At 35.0% G+C, this 26,201-nt stretch overlaps 4 protein-coding genes across 4 annotated transcripts; 2 read left to right on the forward strand and 2 right to left on the reverse strand.

The window, feature by feature from the left end:
- Positions 1 to 561: 561 nt before the first annotated feature.
- Positions 562 to 3,870, reverse strand: LOC111433320. The gene is made up of 5 exons (XM_023070340.1): positions 3,540 to 3,870; positions 3,304 to 3,415; positions 3,106 to 3,198; positions 2,716 to 2,916; positions 562 to 985 (listed from the first exon to the last, which is right to left on the reverse strand). The coding sequence occupies exons 1-5, from the start codon at positions 3,854 to 3,856 to the stop codon at positions 752 to 754; spliced, it is 957 nt and encodes a 318-aa protein (XP_022926108.1). The 5' UTR covers positions 3,857 to 3,870; the 3' UTR covers positions 562 to 751.
- Positions 3,871 to 7,375: 3,505 nt separating this feature from the next.
- On the reverse strand, positions 7,376 to 9,528 carry LOC111433338 (9-cis-epoxycarotenoid dioxygenase NCED3, chloroplastic-like). Its single transcript, XM_023070380.1, has one exon. It carries the CDS (start codon positions 9,425 to 9,427, stop codon positions 7,661 to 7,663), a length of 1,767 nt encoding a protein of 588 aa, XP_022926148.1. The 5' UTR covers positions 9,428 to 9,528; the 3' UTR covers positions 7,376 to 7,660.
- An 8,127-nt stretch (positions 9,529 to 17,655) lies between these two features.
- LOC111433180 lies at positions 17,656 to 18,432 on the forward strand. The gene has a single exon (XM_023070135.1). It carries the CDS (start codon positions 17,736 to 17,738, stop codon positions 17,994 to 17,996), a length of 261 nt encoding a protein of 86 aa, XP_022925903.1. The 5' UTR covers positions 17,656 to 17,735; the 3' UTR covers positions 17,997 to 18,432.
- A 3,864-nt stretch (positions 18,433 to 22,296) lies between these two features.
- Positions 22,297 to 24,039, forward strand: LOC111433179 (glucan endo-1,3-beta-glucosidase 11-like). Its single transcript, XM_023070133.1, has 3 exons — positions 22,297 to 22,393; positions 22,481 to 23,514; positions 23,679 to 24,039. The coding sequence occupies exons 1-3, from the start codon at positions 22,354 to 22,356 to the stop codon at positions 23,769 to 23,771; spliced, it is 1,167 nt and encodes a 388-aa protein (XP_022925901.1). The 5' UTR covers positions 22,297 to 22,353; the 3' UTR covers positions 23,772 to 24,039.
- The last annotated feature ends 2,162 nt before the right edge of the window (positions 24,040 to 26,201 follow it).

Consider the following 26,201-nt stretch of genomic DNA (forward strand, 5'->3'; position numbering starts at 1 on the left):
TTTTTTTTTTTTTTTTTTTTTTTTTTTTTTTTTTTTTTTTTTTTTAATAGGTTGCTTTACTTTATTCTTTCTTACCTCGTTTTTTTTGTGTTTATTTCTTACCCAAAAAAAAAAAAAGAAAAAAAGAAAAAGAATATTTTTTTCTTATTATTTTTAAATTCACACTATTTACTTGCCCTCGATGGTATCTCACTATTTATTTTTTAAAAAAAATTTGAAATCTGTTATTTTTTTCTTTCTTATTTGATTTATTCATTATTTTGTTTTTTAAGTAGCAACTACAATCTCAAATATTTTAAAAATTTACATTTAATACGTAGCTTAAAACTTGGACTCAAAACTATCATATTAAAAATTTCAATGTCGTTCTTCAAGTTCGATCAAACAAAACCTCACAAATTGTCCCATCACTAAAAGACATTGTAATCTTAAATACGAAGTACATTTCTATACATACAACAAACTAGGAGTACAGTTCGATTGTATTACAGAGACGGGTTAAGTAAAAAATGACTTGAAAACAGCTTCTCACATTTAACCAACCCAACGAAAGAGGTCAAATTAAAGCCAATAAACTGAATTAAAATTCAGCGATCAAATTTGTAATTAAACAAATAGCTCATTGTTTCAATCAAACAATGGGTGGGTGTTGGGAGGGTGACAGACAAGGGAGATTATTTCATTGTTATATTGAAAATGTAGTGGAGAATGAACTCACGAGCTATGTAACTATACCAGCAGAGCAGTAGTATTAAGCCCAAGGCCACTTGGCCTTTGTCCAAATGAACTCACGAGCTGCATTCTCACTGTCACAATGGTCTATGTCATTCCCTCTTTTCAGTTCTTGATGTTTATTTTTGTTCGATCCAATTCCCTGGCAGCATTGAAGTTGTTGATCACGAATTGTAGCATCTGTCTTGTATGAAGGGTTGGTATACCTTGGATGTTGAAGAAATTGTACACCTTTCCACCATAGCTTGAAAGCCTGGGGATCAGAAACAAATCTCAGTCAGAATCAAGAAGATAATAGAGGTAAACTGACCAAAGGTTGGGCATAGTAGAAGACAGAGCCAGCATTCAGCCAAATGGTTAAGGGTTCAAAACCTTGCAGGTGACCAATTTGGGGTATGGTTGTAAACATTTCCCAAGTCTCACAAGCGTTAAAAAGTGAAAATTCAAGCACTATTATTAGACATGGAAAGAAGCGAGAGGATCATATAGTGCAAATATAACCTAGTCAGGCTCTCATATGTGATGACATGACAATGAAACAATGAAGGCCTCACTCAGTGCTTCGAAGTCTGTATGTCCCTAAAGCACGAATATCATACAAGGCCGTGGCAACCTTAAAATAGAGAGGATATTCTCAACAAGGAGCCAGATAAATAATACGGCCTTGAGATTGAGATATTGGCAGGGATTCATGATATGAAGCAGATAGCTTTTATTGGAGGAAGAGCCATAGTGGAATCTGTTCTGGTTGCAAGAGGTCCAGTAGCGGGGGAAAGGAGAAGAAATGAGTTTGGGTTTTCAAACTAGACTTGGAAGTGGCATCGGGATCTTCTTTCAAGAAATGAAAAGAACAAGATTTGCCTAAAGTGGTTAATGAGGTCAAACTCAAGACTCTTGGTCTTTCTTTAAGAGAAGCCTAAAAGTAGGATTTTTTCCACTTGAGACCAGTAGGATCGCTCAACAATGTACACACTCGAACTAACCCAAATAACAGGAGAGAGTAAATTCAAGGAAGAATATTGGAGAGAGAAAATTCAAGGAAGAATATTGGCTAAAGGGAGAATACAGAAACAAAGAAAAATACATTTTGAGCACTACGTGTATATTTATGATTTCAATTTACTAGCTTCCAAAGATTTAAACCTAAATATAACAAATATATCTCTATCAAATCTTTACCAAATATCTACCATATAGATCATCTTTACCAAATATCTTCCAAATATATCTCTACCAGGTCTAGCTCCATATCCGACAGAAACTCCATTTCTCTTGGTCCATGACTTATTAGAAGGCTAGCAAGTAAGCCAATCTAAGCATGGTTCAACTTAAGAGGTTAGAAGTTTGAATCTTCACCCCTTAGTGTTATTGAAATAAAAAGAAGATTACTAAGTACGTAAAGACATTATCCATTCAGCCCACTCATAGTTTACAAACAAACCTAAAAAGATCGGGAATTTTTCTTGAAGTCGTCAATTTGTGAACCAATCTGAATTTTGAGGCAGTGAAATACATGGTAAGAAAAATTTTCTGTGTAGCGAGGTGGGAAAGGTATAGCCATTTGGTCGACCAGAGCAGTTACTCTTCGTCCATCCAGAGAAGTTATAGGTATTGATAATGTGAAGAAGAGAAATCTAATGTTGACAATGGATGAAGGGAGGAAATTCATGGTTTGGCAAAGTTTCATTGTTCTTCTTGGTGCTTTCTTTCAAAATCGTTTTGAAACCATTCTTCTTTTGCAATTAACTATAATTGGAGTGATTTCTTGCAAACTCTTGATAGGAATATGGACTTTTTGCATATAAACTTACCCTACACCGGCGACAAGCATCTCCTAATCATTTAGATAAAGATGAAATGATGCATTTAATCAAATGGTTCTAGATAATAGGTTTAACCACTTGATCTGGAATACGACATGAACATTAAGCTGTTGAAGAAGACAACTAATAACAAGTTCAAAAGTTACCCAATTCCACTTACATGCCAATATATCCATATAGCAACTTTGTGAGGCATCAGATAGAAGAACATCGAGTGACTAGATCCAAAAGATGGGGACACCCTCTTTACTTTCAAAGTGGCAGTAAAGTAGTCACCAAGTTCCGGGTGCTGAACTGAGATTGCCACAGATAAATACTCACCAGGAGCACTTGCTTTGATACTCCAATTCCCAAGCATGTCCTGAAATTATGAACATGTAACGGCAAATAAAACTACAGTAAACCAATTGATTGCAAGTGTCATGAAGATTGGGAGCGCACGCATCTATGCAAATGGCAGCTAGAAGAAAATGGCTATAGTAGTTATAATTGAACATAAATTTTCAAATGGAATGTCATAAAGAAAGGGAACAGAACCAGCAAGACTTACCATAAAAGGACTGACATGCAACGGCTTAGCGATTAAATCAGAATTTGGATTGAAAACAAAGATCACTCTCTCACCCCATGGCGTATTAGTTACCTAAACAAAACAAGCATCTGTTTGACTTCAATTTCTTCTTTGCATTTTGAAACATGGCTTATACTTAATATATGCAAAACATATAAAAGAAAGAAAAGAAGATGCCTCAGCTATGCATTTCTTCAACTGCTGCGCGGAGCCTTCGATTTCGTAGCAGTAATACAAACTCAACGGATTTTGTTCATATCGCACACTGGATGGAATCGTCAGAAGAGAACTGAAAGTAACATTAATGAAACAAAGCTTCAACAAGTCATTTCAATCCAGAAACATACTTCAACATCGTAAGTAAACAATGGAATAAATGCGAATTAAGAAGATGAGAGGAATCAAGAAATTACACAGGTCCAGAGGTAGCAGCTACTCGGCGAGCATCGTCGGCAGAGAGGTGATTAGACGGAGGGGAAGGCGAGAGGTCGAGGTCAATTAGGGCATAGCGAACAGCGTACCTGAAAGAATGGTGGACAGGGCGCCTTCGCTGGTGCCAAACAATACCTTCATATAAAGTGACAGAATCTTCTCCTGTTCCGGAACCGGGCGGGGCAGTGGTACGGGAGAAAAGACGGCCGACAAAGCATCGGAAGTGGAGGAGAAGGGAGAGGATGAGAGAGGTGAGGAAGGTACTGACAATGGTGCCCAAAAGATAAAGCGCTTCCATTTTCTCCCTCCACCAATTACCTTTTTGCATATATATATATAACTAATTAATTAAAATGGTGCCAACCACATTTCTTACAAATTTACCAGAAAAATTTCGAGCTTTTGATGTCTTAAATATATATATATATATATATATATATATATATTTTTTTAAGTGTTAAATAAATTACTAATTTATTAGGTAAAAAATTAAGAGGGACAAAATAATAAAAATAAAAATAAAAATAAAAACTTGAAGATTTTGGTTAGGTGCTTATTAAAAAAATATTATTAGGAACTAAAATTACAACATAAATCTAAGAAAGTCAACGCCAACGACCCACGTTACAAACCAAAACCAACCTTTTGTGGGCTTTTATAAAGGAAAGCCCATAACTGAAAATTCTCGGTCGGCCCACATCATATATCAAGCCCAATTAAAACATACGGCCCAAAACCGGCTTAGAAAAGAAGGAATGATAAAACAACCCAAAATCATCTAAAGACGCTATTTTTTACTCACTCGAATGCGTATTAATCATTTTTTATTTCTTACTTTCTAAGTCTAAATATTAACACAATTCAATTAAACTATATAAATCACTAAATTAAAGCTAATAAAAAGATAATAATTAAAACTACAAAATTTAATTGACCATTATTAGGTTAAGGTAGTCTCGACCTCCTATACTATAATGATGAACTTTAAACACTTTAAAAAGTTATTCCAAACAGGTTTTAAGTCAGTATCTTGGGGCCGATTGCTTTCGGGCATGCACATGCAAGTTGAAGCCCGTTCCGGCAAGTGGATCAATCAAAAAACGAGGAAATTGGTGTGTCCAAAGACAGAAACAGGCAAATGAATGGTAATTGAGAGACAATGTTCATGATGTGTCGAGAACATGTAAAAACCTGTTGTGAACGAAATGACGTTGATGGATGATCCGGTAGAGCAACAAATTCAGGGGCGAAATGCCCAACTTTATTATCAAAATGGGGCCTTTTTCTCATATATGTTGTCGGCCGACCACTTTTCCGGCAAACCTTCATTGGTCGGTGCATCTTGTCCATAGTAATTACCCATCTCACCCTTCACACCTTTTGAGATTTTTAAGAGGTGGGGTGAGTTTTAAACAATCTTCTTACTTCGGGTTACTTTATGTATTAAAAAACAAATTAAAGGTAATATTTTAAGTAGTAATTATCCTGACGTTTGATTTCGTTCGTATAGTAGTAACAAGTGAGTATGGGCATAATAACGAAGTAACGATTGGAAGTCAATCGAGACAAAGTTCGACCTTAAAGAGAAATGATGACTTAGATATTACGTTAGAGAGACGTATTTTAAATAGCATGTAGAAGTGTTGAGAAGGCTATCGAAAAACCGACGTTTGGATAAGAGTGAAAATGACCTTAAAAGCCCTAGTGTATGCGTGTGGATGTGCGTAGATTACCGGTTATGTATGAAATGGTGGATGAGGAATTTACAATAGGAAGCGATGAAGGGGAAGGGGGAATGGGCCCACACATCAACACAAAATGAAATTAGATAAATATAAGGATACTAACATGTTGGCATGAAAGCAACTAAATTGGCGTTTCTTTTTCCTTCGCTTAAATTTTTTATTTTATTTTGTTTCTCGGGGCGAGGGTAATTTGGTCATTTCAACAATCTGAGACTTACCCGACAAAAGGAAATGTTTTCTATCACCTTTTTATTTTGAAGATCGTGAAGAGTGCGATATTATGTCAATATATAAATAATTTAATATCGGAGTTTTGAAAGAGATAATAAGTTAATATTTTGAAAAATGAAAAATACAAAAAGAGTGATAATCCATGAAGCAATGGTAGAGGAAATGATAGACATTTATGATGAGATGCGTAAATGTAGGGATTGGGAAGCGACAGCAGCGGAAAAATGAAGCTGCGTGAGTCACAGAGTTAGCAGTAATGTGGGAAGAATAATAGTTATTTTATTATTATTTTAGTCTAAAGGGATGACGTTGTTACCAATTATCTATGCAATCGTCTTATACCCAAAACTGTAGGCACTCCATACCCACCCAAACACTTACACAACTCTTCAATTTCTCAAGGGCCTCCTTCCTTTTTCCTTTTATTTTCTAACCAATACCTCACTTCCCAACATCTAGATAATACGTCACCTCCCGATATCTGAAAATATACAATTGTAATATCATATAATAGCCCAAACTCATCGTTTTAGTCCGTATCACTACCAACCTCACGTTCTTAACACGCGAGTACTAGAAATAGGTTTCTAACACTTTTACCTCTTAAACCATTCCCTAGGGCTCATTTGTAACTTTTTATTTTGTATTATTAAAAGAGGGAGAGATGGGTGGGGAGGCTTTTTTTTCGGCCTTCAGTTGCAGATTTGTTGGCAATAAATGCAATAATATAAAAAAAAAAATATAAAAGAAGAGAAGAGTGAAAGGTGAAAGGGCAGAAGAAAGAAGCCATATGGCGCCGCAGGCGGATGGACACGGAGGGCGCACGCACACCCAGGCTCTGCCTCTGTGGGCTGCCTTACATTTTTATATAAATGCGGTTGTTTGTGTGGTTGCCTCATGACATTGAACCTGATCACCATACATTTTTTGGGGATGGCTCCTTCCCTCTCCTACCAACCCTAATTTCTTTTTAATATAACTTAATTTATCATACTGGTAACATTGTAAAAATCTTGATTACTTTATTGCCATGCATAATTTCCAAGAAATCTTTTTAAAAATGATCCCAAAAATAAAAGATCTAAGCTGGGATTTGATTTGGCGAATTAGATGGATAAATGTGTGGGTGAAAATTTGTGGACACAAAAAAATATATAATAATAAATAAAGGTTAAGTTATTGGGATTGAAGAAACACAGATACTTCCCTTTCCAAATTCCAACTTCTGCAAAAAGTACTTTTTTATTTTTTATAATTTTTTTATAATTGAGTCAAACATTGACTTTTTACTGGCGGCTGCCTCAATTCAGCACCCTTTTATTCATTTTCATTTTTTTTAATTAATATTATTAAAAATAAAAAGAAAAGAAAGGGAGGTTTTTGTAGAGTAGCTAGACAACTTAGGACACGACGGGCAAGTGGAAGTGTTATTTATGTTCCCTACGGATGAAATTTCTACTCGTTCAACTCATGGGTAATATTTAAAGTTGATTGTTTTGGATGAAATGAATGAAGGTCGAAAATAATATCATAATTCTAGTAAGAGTGATAAGGTTTTTGAGTGTCGCATGATTTCCAAATGTGGAATTTAATTAACCAACCGACCAACATGGTTTCACTTTAATAATTATGTTAGGGGGTTATATTAATTCCATGTAGATTGCTTTTTTGTTTATTTTACCAAATTTACCCAAACAGCCATATTTTCTGCATCAACTGGGCCCCACAACCTCATACCCAATATTATTCTCTCTCTATCTTCTTAATATTATCTGCTCCATTTTTTTTTTTTTTAAATTTTAAACCGAAAAATTCAAATCAGACTCGAAAAGAAGCGTAAATACGATAAATATTATTATTATTATTATTTATTTTTTTACAGAAAATAAACAGAAACCAGCTGAGCTCGAAATCTACGGAACTGTCCAAAAGCTACAAGCTGGGCTTCCTCGTCAAATCACTCAATAAACCAAAAAAAAAAAAGAAAAAAAGAACAGAAACAAAAAGGTAATTGGGTTTTGAATGCGAATACGGAGAATCCGGGGACCTGTCTCAATGCCATCCCTCTGGTAATTTCTCCCTTTTTCGCCTAAGAAAATCACTTTCGTTTGATTTGTTTGAATCAATTAAGCTTGATTTTGCAAGTGTTTTGCGTCGACGAATGTCCCGTGGAAGCCATAGGGTACTCTGGATGGCAGCTTCACTGTAGCTTCCACTTTCAAATCCATGGCGTTCACTATCTGTAGCTCTGATTTCCATGTCCTTTCATCGTGGACGAACGCTAAAATGTACCCTTCATCTTCCTTCTCCCCTGAATTCCCTTCTTTCTGTAAAAAAAACGGCTCCCCACCGAATTTTCTACCGCCGTAAATATGCTTTTTTACCTCCCCTGTTACTAGATCAACCTTCGCGAATCCCGAAACCTTCGGCCATGGCTCTGCAATCGCAAGATACGCATATCGGGTTTTCCGCCCCAGACGGTTTCTATTCACCATTCCGGCTTCTAGATTCACCTGCTCCTTCTCATCGCTGATAATTGGGCGGCGCGTGGATTTCCCCGTTCTCAAATTCAGCCGAATTTCCGACAGTACGCTTTTTAAATTCTCGTCGCACTCATTGAAAATGGAATCCGGCGGCGTCATGCAAGACCCAATAACCACGACCTCCTCTGTCTCCGGCTCCTCCCAAGCATTCCACAAATGGAAGCAGAAGGTGTCCGGCGATTCCACCCAGATTAAATCATCGGAATTTGTGGCATTTTTAGGGAGAATTCCGAATCGGGATTTCTTGTTCTTGTCGTAAATCACCGGAGATCCGCCCTTGAGCATTTCTTGAAGCTTGAACACGACTTGCTGGTCGGGGATTACAACGAAATTCTCGGTGATGGCGAAATCGTGCATCATGGTCGGAGTTTGAAGAGGGATTTCAACGTCTTTGGATTTAATTCCGTCGGGGGAGAATCGGAAGTACTTGAGATACGGCTTCCGAACGACGTCGTAGCTTAAGGCGTAGAGCTCTCTGGAGACTGGGTCCACTTTCGGATGTGCGATCATTGTGGAATCAAGCTGCGTGTTGAAATCGTAACGGCCTACAGTTTCAAGGTCTCCTGAAGGCGTGATACGCACGTGGTACGGCAAATCGTCTTCTGACATCGCCAAAAGCCGGTCGTTAAAATACACCAAACCGGCGTTCGCCACTCCGGTTCCCTTCTTATGGTCCACCAGCCCGAACATCCCTCGCGCGTAGAATAGTAACAGCCGAGCAATTCCGGAGTGCCCGTGGAGTTCGCCAATCGCTTTAGGGAAAATCGGTCGCCCGAGCTGTTGTTCCTGAGCTAGACGTTGTGTCTGCGTGAACCGGCAGGCATAGCTAGCAGAGCCGTCATTGATGGTGACGGCGTGGACCATACCGTCGCCGTCGAATAGGTGATGACCGGCGGTGGGTTCAAAGAGAGGATTAGCACCGTTGCGGAGGTAGACACCGTTAATGCAATCGGGGATGGTTCCGGTGACAGGGAGGTTATGTTTGACGGGTTGTTCGGGGACGGGAGCGAAGTTGCCGGAGATTTGGACACGTGGGTCGGCGGTTTTAGGGAGTGGGTGGCGGAGCTCGTGGGAAAGCAAGGCGGATTCCGCCATGTCGAGGGCGATTGAAGCGGATTTCTGAAGGAAATTCCAGTTGGAATTAGGGGATTTAATGAGATTGTCGTGAAAATTAGGAGAATGATTGGGGAAATGAAGAACAGAAGGGGAGTGAAGAGCGGAGTGAATAACGGCGTTGTGATTGGAAGGTTGCCTGATGTGGTTAACATTCTTGAAACCATTAATTGATTTCGTGGAATTGTGAAATCCCAAGTAATCGAGACAAGGGGGAGAAGGGGAAGAAGCCGCCATGGGTTTAAAGATGTGAGTGAGTGAGTGAGTCCAAATTAAATAGAAATTGAAATTGAGAAAGGAAATTAAAAAAAAAAAAAATTAAAAAATTAAAAAATTAAAAAAAAAAAAGAAAAAAGAAAAAAGAAGTTTTGGAGAGGAAAGGGAGAGAAAATGAGGTATAAATAGAGAGTGGGGCGGTGATAGAAAGAGAAATGAAGAGGTCCACTTCAGACATCTTACACAACACCACGTGGTTGTTTTCTGGAAAAGGCACCACAACAAAATACGCTAACTAATAATAATTATCATAAAATTATAATTATTATTTTTATTATTACGCATTTATTTTCATTTTGTTCTTGCAATAACGGCGTTATCATAGCCCAAGAAATCCCGCGTTCGGTCCTCAAAGGCGTCACAACCAACCCACGTGGCCGTTTTCTGGGTGCCTTTCAACCACGAAATCTTGGTCACATCACTGTGCCCCCTACGGACCCACCTTTACTTATTATTAATAATTAACTAATTAATTAATTATAAAAAAAATAACCCCAAATAATATTAATTTAACTAATCCTCACCACCATCCTCCTCCTTTTCTTTACAATTATTTCTTTAATTTTCTCACATTCATTTAATTAATTATATATATATATATATTTATTTAATGTTTTAAGTAGTGAAGTTTATAAGAGGTAATCTAAGATTAGTTATTATTTTTTAAAGAAAGGGAGAAATTAATTATGTTTTAATTAACGTCTCTGTATTGTATATATAAGCAAGTATAACCTTTTTGTGTCGATGTCGAAACATAAATTGGTCGAGAATTTAATCTGTTCTTTTTATTAACCTATCTTGAGAGAGAAATCTAAAAGATTTTTATGAACCGTAATTTTCACGAATATTAATTATAAACAATTTGGGTCAAAATTTATGACGACAATAACCTTCAAGTTGATCTTCTCTCGGTCCCCTAATTCCTATTGTCTACAATTTTGACCAGAAAAAAAAAACAACAAAACAAAAATGTTTTTTGCGGTTGGACAGTCTTCCACCGTGGTCCACCACCAAACGGACGGCACCGCTGCCTACGGCGGCCGGACCGAAAGAATGAAAGTGATTGGCTATTTGGCTTTGATATCTATCTACCTCTCATCAATTTTGGTTCGACTTTTATTACAATGTAAGCCGCAATTGTAGGGATATTCTTTTTTTTTTTTTTTTTACTGAACAAAATCTGAAAACAATTATTTTAGTTTTATAAATTTATGCGATAAATTAAATATATTTTATGAAAAAAATATTGGAAAATAAGAAGTTAGTTAACATGTTTATTTGCTAATAGAAGACAAAAATAAAATAAAATAAAAACGAAAAATTAATGATTATGATGTTATTAGTTAGAGATTATTGTTTTAATTTGGTAACGTGTGAAATGATTATTGGGTTATTATACATTAATTTAATAAGTGAATAAATAAATGGATGAAGGGTTGGGTTTTATTTAAATGAAATTATTAATTAAAAATAAAGTATTGGAAGGCTTGGTCCCTCATAATTTAAAAATTGAATAAAAGATATTTTTTAGTTAATTATTTCACATTTTCCATCTCTTCCTAAGTTTGTGATAAGAAGGAGCGAATATGCCAAAGAAGGTCGAGGACAAGTCCAATTCTACATTTTCCATAATAATAATAATTATTATAATTATTATTATTTATTATGGGATATATATAAAGAAATTAATGGTCATCATCATTATCATGAATTTAAAAGAAGAATGGATTGGGGGTTTGAAAATGATATGCTTTTGATTTTGAGCCGTCCGATTAAGCTTTAAACAATCCGACATTCTTAAGCACAGCCATCTGTTCATCTCTGTCTTTAAGAACCAATATTATCAAATAATTGGAATCCAACTACTTTTTCCTTTTCTTTTAGATTCAACATTAAATAAAATCTTTGAACTTTTTTATTTTTTTATTTTTATATTTATTTCTTTTTGGGGGCACATTTCGGCACCCATATGATCTTTACAAGCTTTGTTCCACGCCTCTCTCTCCATCTAATTATTGCCCTAATTGTGATTTACAAGTGTTTATCTTAAACCCATAAATGAGTATTAAGAAAAGTTTAAGTGTTTTGGTGATGAAGTGATGATAAGAGAAGAGACAAGGTGTGAGTTTGGATGCAAAGCCCATGTGCTCGACCAACCCCACCTCGTTTTCTCAATCATTCATCCTCCTTTTAACATGTCTTGTTCGAGATATTTAGTCTTTCGGTTTACCATATGTATTATATTTGACCCTTGATCATAGGTTAATATCGTGCATTCATTTTAATTAATTCTGTAAATGATTATAAATATAGAACTCTTACCATCGTGTGATGATTTTAGTAAATATTCTCATGACTTCTGATCCTCTTTTCTCTGTGACTTCTGAATCTTCTTATTATCTTCTTATTTTCAACGACCTTTCTTCCCCCATTGTCTTCTTTTAAAAAACCAACTTCTCTCTACTTAGAAATCCAGACATGTTGGGTTATATTGATGGAATTCTTATTTCACCAACTTGGTTTGAATCAACCTCAGATATTAGGTCAAATATAATACATATAGTAAACCACAATAGAAGGCTAAATATCCATAATACCAACTGTCCCAAACATGTGATTTTCTTAGTAACAATAATACTTCGGTCACCCACTCCTTTGTCATCATTCGACATTGAGCTTTAGTTTCTTTCCATCTTCTATGAAACACATGTTCTTATAAAGAACAAGACATTTTCACATCTTTTGGTCAACGATAAATAGAAAATGGTAGAAAGAATAATTGAATAATCGCGCAAAGTAAATATTTACCCAAAAACATATTTTGTCATTTCATAAACATTAAAAGACAACAAATATCACGTGGTAGAAAGAGAAATTTTGTAGACATTAACAAGATAAAGAGAGAAATTTATAGTACGATCATAACATAAATAAATCTAATAATTACGTAAAATAAATCATAACCGTATATTTTGCTTATGTGAAATTAATGTCACTTAACATTTGACACGTGTGTTGTTAGACTTTATATTCTTTTAACATTAATTATCTTCCGTCGAATAAACACGCAGGAATTGGAGACACCCATTTTTTTCATTGGTTAAGGAAATGAACAAAAAAACAGCGACAGTTCCCACTAATGTTAATATTAATCTCCGTGAGTGGAAACGACACGTCCTCGACAAAAAAACAAATAATTAAAACAACCATTTTTGCATAATTCTTCGATTATATTTATATATATCTTTTAAAAAAAATCTCCAATAAAATTGAAACAAATGTCCCTTGTCGACACTTGGAACCAATTTTAAGTAGTGCTAATTTGTTAAGCAAGATTAGGGTTTTCGGGGTTTTTTTTTTTAATTTATATGAATAATTTTACATTATGGAGGGGGAAATTGTATTTAATGCTTAAGCCACTAGCATGGATAAGGCTAAAAATTGAGTTATAATATTAATAGAAATGGATAAACGACACAACATAAATGTATGTGTTCATGACCTACACGCCCAAAAGTAGCACATGATTTGCGCTCATAATCTTAATTTAAACTATAAATATTTTTTTAATAAAAAAGAAAAAAAAAGGAGAGATTTAATATTAACTAAATGGATGTTCTCATTGATGAAGTAATCAAAAAGTTAAGTTTAATTAAATATGTTAAGATGGTGGTTATTGTGGTTGTTAGCCGTTGGCGCACATGGACTGCACCATGCCTTCCAAAATTAATACATTTATCCTTCCACCAAAAAAAAAAAAAACCAATTTATGTCAAACATCAAACCAAACCTAAAATAAAATTGATGGTTCATAAAATTAAAACATTGGGGTATAGCGTTCATCTTAGATAATTTAATTAAGGATGTTAATACAAATGTTTATGGATAAAATTAAAACATTGGGGTATAGCGTTCATCTTAGATAATTTAATTAAGGGTGTTAATACAAATGTTTATGGGGTTGGATGGGGACAGAGAAGCCTTCTTTGTCTCTATCCCCGTCATCTATTTCATTCTCCATATTAGCAAAATTCCACATTTATTTTGTGGCGATTACGACAGCAATTTTTTCTATTTATTATTATTTTTTTGAAATAGTTCTTATAAAATTTTATTTTTTAATATAATTTTTATTTAAAAAAAATTATAAAAATAAACCAATACTTTTAGTCTAAATATTACTATTATAGCTTTAATTAACTATTTTTAATGTGTTGAAAATATATTTACATTAAATGAGTAGGAACAGGGAAATTAATGTAATCCAGTCTCGGACTCCATTTATTTAACAGTGAAAAAATGTTATCCACTCTTTCCCCTATTTCTCGTCTAAATGGGGAATCTCCTCTCTATTCAAGAACCCCGATAAAATGGACATCTCTAAGTGTTAATATTTTAGGTTAACCTATAATTTTGCGAGTTTATTTATTTTGTGAGAATTATCCATAAATACCCAAACAAAAAAATTAAGAAAAGAAAAAGTAAGTGTAAAGATTCATGATTTAAAGCAAGATTTGGAAGTAAGGGATGAATATCTGAAATATATATAAAAAATTTGAATTACAATGTATATGGTCACCAATATAATGCAATATCTTCAATCATATAATTCCTTTTCATAGAATATGCCAAATTTTGATTAGTCGAAAGTTTTAATTTTATATTACATTCTAAATTTTAAAATTATTTGAAATTATTTGAAATTGGACAGAGATATGATCGACCAAAATTTAAAATTAAGTTAGTCATAATTAAACACAATAATTATTGATGAACAATAATAGTACATGATAATTATTGATGAACAACAATAGTACATGTGCTTCCTACTACACACATATATATATATATGTGAGATTCTCGTAATCTTAAGTAACATGGGTTTTTTGGTGATTAAGATCTTATTAACAACTTAATTATTGTCTTTTCCCTTGTCCATTTGGGTCGCACATGAAGAGAATATATGCAAAATCTTGCCCATTTATTTCAACTCCGATCATTGTAATAAATTAAGATGAATTAGTTTGCATTTTGTTTACGTATGATACGTGGTTAGTATGCGGTTTAAGCTTAGCATCCAATAAATAATATTATTTTAATGTTGAGATGATACGGGGGAGGTAATTAAGAGAGAAAACCCATAGTTAGGTAAATTGAATATAAAATAGAGTTAAATATTATATATATTTATGGGTGAATTATAATTGAAAGATGATGTATGGGTATTGGGATGCAAATCATGTGTTGTCCTAATCTCTTTATTTCTATATTACAAATATTTAATTAAAATTGGTTTAATAATTGGAAGGGGATGCCTAACTGAATTTGACTGACCAGAAATCAACTACCAACTGCCACACCCATTAATTAACCCACTAATTAATAATTAATTAATATTAATCACTAATTTTAACCTAACTGGCTAATTAGCTTAACTAGGTATGTATGTGTGATTAACTTAATTATATATAATATGGGAATGGTGGGAGTGGATTTGCTGTAGAAAAAGAAGGGAATATTTTTATTTTATTTTATTTTAATTTTTTTTTTGCATGTAATTCCAAGAGTTAGGTATAAAAAAGCGTTAAATTTGACCAAATTTTATTACAAAAATTGAAAGGATCCATCCGAATTAAGACTTGTGTCCCAGAAAAAACACGACCGCCATTCAATCGAACAAATTAAAGACCAGCCAGATTCTGATGAGATTTTGTTTTGTTTGCACATGCTCCATGGATTACTTAAAAAATTACCTATTTTTCAATTTAATTATATATATGTGTGTATCTATAGTCTAAAGTGATGATTTTATTAAAGTTTTGATTTACATAGATATTTAGACATTATAAACATAACTAATACGAGGTGACAATATAATTCATCTTTTAAGGTGGTTTTTTTTCATAATTTAAGGTTTTTGGAATGAAAAAAATAATTTCAATAATTAAAATTTAAAAACTAAATATATGACAACCCAGGGATATGAGATCTCACAATTTATTTAAGGCCTAACGTTCTTGCTCACACACCGTTTGGTATCTAATTCTGATGCCATTTGTAACAGCCCACCATTGTAAAATCTCACAATTCACTTCTCTTAGGGGTCCAGCGTCCTTGCTGGCATACCGTCTCGTGTGTGTCTATAATACCGTTTTGTAACAACCCATGATATGCGATCTCACAAAATATTTCTAGAACATTCTAAGAAAACACTAAACTCACCTTTAGTTTCTTCCAACTTTTCATGGTCTCTACACCTTGAAAAACAGTGATACCGCCCGAGTTCTATCGTTAGTGTTTTATTCATGATTAGAACATAATTCAAAATGAACCCAACTTATATTTTTTAGAGTTCAACAAGAATTTTAGAGTTCAACAAGAGCATTCGAATCACTGACTTGTGTAATTTTAAATACCACTTTATTCCATCTACCAACTCTCTCAATATTCTCCTTTTCTTAAATTGATTGATTGAGTTAAAAGAATAGAAGAAAAAAAATTATAGGTAGAAAATTAGTAAGCATAAACGGCGCCAACTTGGAATTGCAAGAAAAATTGTGTATATAATGCAAATGGACGGTGTACCAAACTCAAGATTATGACTTCAAAATCGAACCTTTTACCCGAAAAAAGGAATCCCAGAAGTTGAGAGTCAAAAGCGAATTAGAATTCATAGAAAAAAGAAGAGATTAATTGGGTGCCAAGGTCTATGGAACAAGCAAGTTGCAAGAAACGTCAACTTAAATAGCATATGATATGAGGAATTTTGGATATTTAAGCTTCCAAAAACAGTCAAAACCCACCCCCCAAAGTGCATCATTACTAAGCTTTTTTATTCAAATTTTGGTGCTTAACTCCAACTCATATTTCCACTTTCTTTGTCCAATGCTTTTTAATTGCTTCCTGTTTTAAGCCTAATTGGTGATGTAATTACATACGTTTACGCTAAATATTCTATGCTTTTCTCTTTATCAATTCATTCTCTCCTAAAAAATTCAACCAAAAAGAATACCCACTTTTTTTTATTTTACCTAAAACATCTTCAACGCCAATAATCTACGAAACGAAACATTCGGCATGAGAATAACTTAGAAAACGAAGAAACCCTAAATTCGGTGTGTGAATACGTGCCACATGAGCTTACAAGAGCTCGAATGCAATAAATTACGGTTTAGGGAATGAACAGCAAACTCCACCCCCACTCGCTTTTTTCATATTTTGTTATAGGTCCACTTTCATCCTTAATATAATCGATAGTTACCGTTTAGTCTTAATATTAAAATGTGAAAAAGCTATTTTTGTATGTACAACATTTAAAAGAAGTGCGTGAATGAATCGATGTCATTCACATACCAACTTTGAACAAGTTTATAGGATTGAACGGTGAGTGGAAGGAAAAAAAAGATAGATCGAAATTGAAATTGTGATAAATATGCATGTAGTCGTCGAAATCAAAGTGTTTGATGTTTTTGGCCAAAGACCAAAAGTGTCAATTATGAAAATCTTGTGTAATTTGCGTGACGAAAAAGGATGGGAAAATGGGAGTTTGGTACTCAAAAAAGAATTTTTGTGACAAAGTGTGAAAACCATCCTAATCAGTGTTTGAGCATAAATCCAATAAGAACACCTCATGCATGCATTTTCCCAGAATTCAAGAAATTATTCAATCCAATCCCGTCTCATATTAGATAACGATTTTGTTCTTAATTTTTTAAGATTGTTAGAAGGAAGCCCCACATTGACTAATTAAAGAAATGATATGTGTTTATAAGTAATAAATACATCTTTACCAATATCGGGTATGTTCTTGGTTCCTAACAAAATAAATCAATTAACATAAAGATTTTTTATATTTCATTATCGGATTAGGTTTACTAATTAAAGTTAAGGAAAAAGTTGTTTTAATTGAAAGATTTCTATCCCTTTTTGTAAAAACGTGTCAAATTGGCCCATTAATTGACTCATAAAACAGTCCTTTTGATGGCTCTACTGCACTTTGGGCTGACAGGTGAATTGAAATGGGCTTTACTGCACTTTGGGCGGACAGGTGAATTGAAATGGGCTTTATTGCACTTTGGGCCGACAGGTGAAAAGGCTAGTAAGATCAAAGCCCAATTATTGGGTAAAGCAAATTATGGGCCTCCGATGGCATTAGCCCAAAAAAGGTTGTCGGTTTGCTGTTTCTCGGGGCAGACCGAATTATGGAACGTTTGTTTGTTTTTCCTCGCGAAGAGATCGTGTAAAGGCCGGAATCGAAATCGGAATCGGAATGGGGGCAATAACGACGGCGGTGATAGCAATCGGAGCGGTGATTCTAGGATGGATCACCATCGAGACTGCTTGCAAGCCTTGCCTCGAGAAAGGTCGCGAGGCCATTGATCGCTCTCTCAATCCGGATTACGATCCTGACGATGACGTTTCCGATATACGCGCTCCTCTGAATCCCAACGCTGATTTGAGTCCAGATCTTGATGGTGTAAAGGCTTCTCATCCATCTTCGACCACTTCTGAGGTCGTCAAGGGCGTTTGATTTCAATTCATGCCCTAATTTCACCCTCTAGATTTCTGTATTTAACGGATAATAGCATTTTCTTGTTGAAGATAAAGGCTATTTGTTCTTGTGAATCGAATTCTGGATATTTAGATTCTTTGGTTCGTGTTGATGATTTCGCTTTGGAATTTGTCTGCTGATCGCCGGCTCTTGAATTGCCACTTCAAGAATGGTCAACAGGTAACAATGTTCTATTGTTCTGTTTTGCTTGCATTTGTTTCGTGTTTGGATCTCTTGAAATTGTTTGGTTACTAGAAAAATGGAATAGAGAGATTCAGAACTTCGGAATGTAGAAATGTTTTTATATTATATTGTGTAATGTAACGAGCTGGAGATTGATTGTGCACTGCGTTTAGAGAGATGTCTTGGCCTGGATCATTGTTGTTTTAAATGAACGGTTATGTTTCTTTCGTTTCATGTTGCTTGCTGAATGATTTAGTTGATAGTTTCATATCTGCGTTACAATTATGATTGGCAAATCAGAGTTGATGGCAGAGGTTGAGATGAATTTCTTGTGAGCTTCTCTTCTGACAAAGCTTGAGTGACGAATTTAATTTTAATTGGAGCTGAGCTTTTTCAGAGTTCAAAGCTTAAATGGAACAAAACCCTTATGACTGTCGAAAAGGGAGAACTTGTCTGTTGGTGAATTGGGCGACACGATCGTACATCTTCAATTGTGTACATCTTCAATTGTGCGACGTTGTGATCTTGACACGTTCAAGACAAGGATTATGGGGGACTCAAGCCCCATTCACATTTTCGTCCAGTTTTTAACTTCGTCTTATCGTCGGCGAGATTTGTCTTCGTCAACCGAACATCACTTGTGTGGAATCTAAGCTTGTTCAACCACACGTTTGTGCGTGCATGTTCAATCATTGCAACACAACAATGCATTGTGATGTCATCCCATGTCTAGGGACACATCGGCCATCTTGGTTTGCTCTGACACATTCGTTAGGAACTGACTCAGGCGACGATCATCTCTTTAGGACATTCAAACATCCATCCATCCAAGTTCACTCGAGTATCACGACATACGTTCCAGATAGCGGGTACATAATCCAACCTTTGACACATGGGCTATGGCGCAATACTGGCACACCTATTTCGTTCGGTACTGTCCTCAAAAGACCATTTTCAAAGGAAGATGCTCGTCCCATGACACTCGCCCACACTGTGACACACACTTGTGCTATAGGGTAACTCACTTAAGTCACTGGTAAGCTTTCATCTTTCATATAAATGGACTTAATTCTCGAGTCACATGTCGAAACTCATATCAAAACTCCGATACGGCCCTCCAGGAGACAGCTACTTGGGCAAGCCCTCATGTGCATTAAGTATAAATTTCGTGTACCTTAAACACAAGCGGCCTACCAAACTGCGAAGCCTATCATCCTCCTTCCTTGACGAAAAGACAAAAGCACGTAGGGTGTGTTTTGACTTTGAAAAACTCTGCTCATTCAACTCAAAACTACATTTATAAGGCTATGAAGAGGCCAAATGGTTGCATTTTGCATTCGTATCTTCCTACGACGCAACACTCTCCATCAAAGACTCAAATTCATTAATTCAACGTTCTTCGCATGCTTCCTTTGACTCATGACTAAACGCCCTCCACTTTTTCATACGCTCTTTTATCTCCATATATAATAATACACCCCGATGCACTAGCACAACCACAAGCACAATGGCCGACTCCAAGAACACGCCGGCAGGAGGAGTGAAGGTGGTGCTAATTGAGTACCACCATGTTCACACCGACGTCTCCAACTTCAAATCCGTCGTTCAGACCCTCACCGGCAAGCATTCCTCCGCCGTCGAGGGCGGTGGAGGGACCTGCAGGAAGAGGCCGCGAGTGGAGGTTGAGAAAAGTTATATGAACCGGACGGCGTCGTTTCTGCACAGCACCTCGTTCAAGGACTTGGATCGCTTCCTCAACCTCCACCTCCCTGCCATGGAGGATCTCAACTGGATTTGGGCCGACTGACTAATATCCATTATGGACTACAGTGGATTGTGGATCCATTCTATCGTAAGGCCCAGGCCCAAATAAGGCCCATTTCAAAACTCTTATCCATTATTTATTCAATTTTTTCTCTCTCTTAATTTATAAATTATATATACTTGTGGGGTTCCTTCCTTCACCGTCAAAATTGAGATTCTAAAATCAATCTCCTTTTGTGTATTAAATTCAATTCCTCTAGACTTATTAATTACAATTCAATTGGGCTAATGACGTGGCTCCCACGTGGCAACTTTAGAAAAGAGTAATGGAAATTGAGAGGTTGTATTCTTATCAACAAAACCCAAAAAAAAAAAAAAAAAAAAAGAAAACTTTATTGGCTAAAATAACCAATCTTGCTTTTCAATCCCCTTTTACATTAGCTTATCTTATCATCATATACCTAAAGCCCTAAAATAATTAGGCAAATTTTCTCTTCCCAAACTTTCACTAATTTCTAAACCCAAATATGGAAACTTTATAAATATATTTTTATTTATTTGGTAAAAAGGGAAATTAAAAGAATAATTTATTTATTATTAATACGTTCATCCATATATCCCTTATTTACCCTTCATTCTTATTCATCAAGCTATACTCAAATTGAGATAGTCGTTGAAGCAAGTAGATGGGTTGGGTGGGTCCAAATTATTTAACTTTACCCCAACATCAATAATAAAATCTTTGCTGGCCAATTTGCATGTAAAAGTGATTCTCCAAGGACACTGCCTTTTAATTCTATCAAAAAAATAAAAAATAAATCAAGTTATATAAAACCTTAATCCCAATTAATAACTTCATTAATTCTCAATCTATTTAATACGAAGATAATGTAATTCTACACGTGACAAATATAATAAGCCCACTTTATTTGACCCTTTGAAATTTAATTTATGTTCCAAAAATTGGAGGACTTTACACATCCGTTTTGGCTGGTAATTTCCACATCCTTATCCAAATATCCAAAGCTAATTAAAAGTTAATTACTTTCGTCCCACTTTCTTCCTTTGATTAAAATACAAATTCAATTTCACTCCCTCATTACTTAAAACTCATAAATATTTAAAATATATAAGGACTAAAATAAATTAAGAAATAAATATTTAATATTTATAATATATGGTTAAGATATGTGACATTAATAAATATCCCCATTCCTTTTCCATGTGATGGGCATGAAATTGAATGATGACAACAACAACAACTCCAATCTCTTTCTCTCCTCAAATTTTAAATGCTAAGTCAACTATAGTAATGAGGCATCATTTTAATAATCAAATATTACATAATCTCTTCTTTATGGAGATTGAATCATTTCCACAACATTATATAATATACTGTGCTTTTTTCTTTTTCCCCCTCAAATCAAAGATTTTTATATACTCGGTCAAGCTCATCGTTACTAGATATTGTTTGTTTTAACCTCTTACGTATTGTATCTTCTTTCCCTTCTTCAACCAATGTGAGGTCACACAATCCACCTCCCTTGAGAGTTCAGTGTCCTCGCTGATACACCGCCGGTGTCTAGCTCTAATACCATTTGTAACAGCTCAAGCCCACGTAGAATCTCACTATCCACCTCCCTTGGGAGCTCAACGTTCTCGCTGACATGCCACCTAGTGTCTAACATTGATGTCATTTGTTACAGTCCAAACCCACGTGGGATCTCACAATTCACGTCCCTTGACATGCCGCCTGAACTAGGAGTCTAGTGTCCTCGCTGACATACCACCGGTGTCTAGCTCTGATACCATTTGTAACAGCCCAAACCCACGTGGGATCTTACTATCCACCTCCCTTAGGGGCTCAACGTTTTCACTGACATGTCGCCTAGTGTCTAACATTGATATCATTTGTTACCGTCCAAACCCATGTGGGATCTCACAATCCATGTCCCTTGAGAGCCCAGTGTCCTCGTTGACACATTGCTCAATGTCGGACTCTAATACCATTTGTAACAACACAAACCCACTTTTCGGTGTCGAGCTCTGGTACCATTTGTAATGGCCCAAGCCCACCGTTAATAGATATTGTCCGTTTTGGCCCGTTTCATGATAAAAATGTTAGGGAGAATGAAATTTTGTATTGGATTTAATCTATATATTGATGTGTATTAAAAGAACAAGGGGTGTCCCCTTTTTGTAAATTGCTTGTATGTGAAGAAAGAAGGGTCCATTATTGGGCGTGTTGATGACGGGAGAAAGTTGAAAAGAGACACTTCCCAATTCTATATAGTACCCATCTCCACACCCAAATTGTAACCCATATTCCCAATGCAAATCTTGTGCACAAAAGCATTCCCACAAAGCCCTCTCTCTCACACACATTGCCATGATCCTACTTTTTCTTCTATTCTCTCTCACAGCCTCAGGTATTTCAACGTCAATGTGTAATCTTCCACTCTTTTTCTCTTTGTTATTCGTTTGTATATTGATCTTAGCATCGTTTTTAATGGCAGGAGTTGAATGTTTAGGCATTAATTATGGGCAAGTTGGCGATAATTTGCCACCCCCAGATAAAGTTCTTGAGCTCTTAACTTCACTTAAGATCTCAAAAGTGAGAATTTATGACACAAACCCTCAAATATTGGCTACATTTGCCAACTCCAAAACAGAGCTTATAGTCACCATAGAAAACGAGATGCTAACCCAACTCATGGATCCTCAACAAGCAGTCCAATGGGTAGCAACCCACATCAAGCCATACTTCCCAGCGGCCAGGATCACCGGAATCGCGGTTGGGAACGAGATATTCACGGGAAACGACACCGCTCTAATGGCAAACCTAGTCCCAGCAATGATCAGCATTCATGGAGCTTTAGCTCAACTAGGGCTAGGCTCATATGTTCATGTGTCAACCCCAACATCCTTGGCTGTTCTTGAGGAGTCCTTCCCGCCGTCAGCTGGGAGCTTCAAATCACAAGTGGCAACCTACATTTCACAGTTTTTGCAGTTCTTGTCAAGCACAAAAGCCCCATTTTGGATCAATGCATACCCATATTTCGCTTACAAAGATAACCCTGATAAAATATCATTGGATTATGCTCTTTTAAACCCCATGTCTTACATGGTTGACCCTTCCACTAGGCTTAATTATGACAATATGCTGTATGCTCAAGTAGATGCAGTGATCTTCGCCATGGCAAGGCTTGGTTTTGATGGGATTGAGGTTAGGGTTTCAGAGACAGGATGGCCTTCAAAAGGAGACCTCGATGAAATTGGAGCCACAGCTCAAAATGCAGCCATTTACAATAGGAACTTGCTTAGAAGGCAATTGGCCAATGAAGGAACCCCTCTTAGGCCAAATATGAGACTCGAAGTCTACCTTTTTGCTCTCTTTAATGAAGACATGAAGCCTGGACCAACCTCTGAACGAAACTATGGTCTCTACCAACCTGATGGAACCATGGCTTACAATGTCGGCCTCTCCGCGTTGCTGAGCTCCTCTTCTACCTCTTCCGCGTCCATCTCCCTGTCTTCTTCAGCCACCAAGGTACTTTTCTTCGAGTTTCACCCAAAAGATTTCGTATCAATAAAGTAAAAAAGACGATAACTTTCCTTACGTTTTCTACTTGATTCATTCTTTACCATAGGAAAATAAAGAAAGAAAGCTAAAAACTTTTTCTTTTGTAATGTTTCATTTTTTCTTTTTTTCAGACAACAACGACAGAATTCAAAAGCCTTGTGTATTGGATGTTCGTGTATTTGCTGATCAGCTTCAAGACTATTCTTACGAGACAACTATTTTAGACGAATTAGATCAGTGGTAAAAGCAGTGTCAACGATTGAATTTGAACTTGAAAATTAAACCCATTGATTATTGAAGCAAGTTACTTAAAACCCATCAACCATTTGATTAGCTTTAGTTTATTAGTGTCGATTTGATTCATGTGTAGCTATAAATTAAACTGTTCATTGTATAGCTCTCTATCTTATGTACGTAAAAACCACAAAGGCTTTGTAATTCCATGCCACTCGTTGAATGTTATATTATTTAGTAATATTACAACCTTGTTTTCCTCACATCTTTTGTCTAACACAAAGAATAATTAATTTTGGAAAAGATAAGAAAAGAAATGACGAGGAATCCACATGCACTTGGGTCGTTCACTTTTCCTTCCTCTTTCTCGACAATAAGATGACTAATGATTCGACGTTCGGTCAAAACTTGGGTACTTAAAATATCATTAATAATATTTCTCATATATCTGATATAACGGTGATGTCGTTATACGTACATTATATCATCTTATTCAATAATTGGTCGGGATAGAAATGCGCGTAGACTACAGGGTATTAATTTTATTTTTTTTAAAAACAATTAAAGTGTAAAGTTAAAAAATTTGATTTTTCAGTTTTTATTATCTTGAGCAGACAAATGGTCGGCCAAAGCTTTGTTTCTTTGGCAAACCCTAACCGTCAGCAAGGGTTCATTTTGGGCATCTTTTTCTTTTCTCAATTTATATAAAAACCTCTCCTTTGTGAACACCCCATTACCAATTGGTTCAAAAAACACACAAAAAAGGAACCCTTTTTTATTTTATTTTATTTATTTATTTATTTACCACTATGACAGAAGATTCCCAATAAAGATATTATTGTTTTTTGTTTTTTGTTTTTTTTTTTTTTTTGACGATGAAAAAGACATTCAAAAAAGGGAGGTTGTGAGAGACTTTTCTTTTTTTTAAAAAAAAAGAAAAAAATTGGATTTTCAAGTAGCTGATGAGTCATCCTAGTGGATTGTAGCGTCAGATTTTGGGGTCCCATTTTTACACAAATCAGCATGTGCTTCTGTGTACGTTTTAGAGAGAGAGAGGGAAAGATTCAGGCGGTGCCAAATACAGTCATTGCCACTCCAACACGACCATCATTTTAAGCTTTTCAATATTTAGCTCGGACCAAAGTTTTTAAAATTGTTCGAGAGCTATAGAGAAAGAGGTTATAAGAGGAGATTCTATAGTGTACTTTGTTCGAATAAAGGGTAGTCACATGGTTTGTAAAGGGTCGTGGTTTCTAACCAAGCATTCCAATTTGATCGAAATTTTTAGGATTTGAGGCCAACTAACCGTTCCATGATAATGCCTTAGCGATCATGATTTACAATAAATTTTAATATTTGTTTAGACCCATTTTATTCTTTTTGATGATGAAAAGATAAAGAAAAGGAAACATTATGAATTAAATTAATGAAGATGTGTTTGTGCGACGTTAATGATAGTTAAATAGAGGCATAGAGGTGGATATATGACGGTGTTGAACTAATAATTAAAGTTTTTTTAAATTAATTAATTATTATTTTTGAGTGGGGAGAGGAGGGGGTTTGCCTCCAATATCTTGAAACATAAAATATTATATACACTAACTGAAACTAGCAAAAGGGAAAAGGTTATTCATGATGACAAGGAAAAATCTTCCACTTTTTTTTCAAAAAAAAAATGAAGAGGAAAAAAAATTGTGTGTGTTTTTCAATATATTGCCGAAAATATAATAAAATTGAAATTTATTCTATTTTATGTTTTTCAATTTACTTTTGATTTAATTAATAAGGAGTTGGAGCTAGAGTTTTTTATAATATCATTTTTATTTTTATTATTATTTATTATCTATTCATGAGTCTCGTCTTATTATTCAAAGTAGGTGGTGGCAATATAAAAAAAAAATTAAAAATTTATTGGAGAATCTTTTTCAAAAACATATGTCGAATTGTTTTTAAAATTAGAATTAGAAATGTTATGGCTAGGTCGATAATATACATCGTAATTAGTTGTATTATACTTTATTTATAATTATTCTTTATGTATAAATATATGGATTGCTAATATGATGATGGTTTGAGTATAATAAATCATGATTAGACGTTGCTTTCGTCTTTAATTATGCCTGTAATCGGCATAATTAGATGGAGAAAAAGTGATATTATCTTTCACAAAAGGAAGCTTGTAATCTAATCCTAATAGGTATTGCTGTTTACTTTTACTATTTAAGTGTTATTTATAGCCTATTTAAGTTTTTTTTTTCTTTTTTAGTGCACACAGCCCACTTTTTTAAAGAAAATTATCGACTCAATTTAACAAATGTCTGTTAAATACAAAATTTAAAGATTAAAGATAAAATTTAAAGTATAGAGACAAAAAAAAAAAAAAAAAAAAAAAAAAAAAAAAAAAAAAAAAAAAAAAAAAA

Source organism: Cucurbita moschata, unplaced genomic scaffold, assembly GCF_002738365.1.
Source record: "Cucurbita moschata cultivar Rifu unplaced genomic scaffold, Cmos_1.0 Cmo_Scf00041, whole genome shotgun sequence".
Lineage (NCBI taxonomy): Eukaryota > Viridiplantae > Streptophyta > Magnoliopsida > Cucurbitales > Cucurbitaceae > Cucurbita > Cucurbita moschata.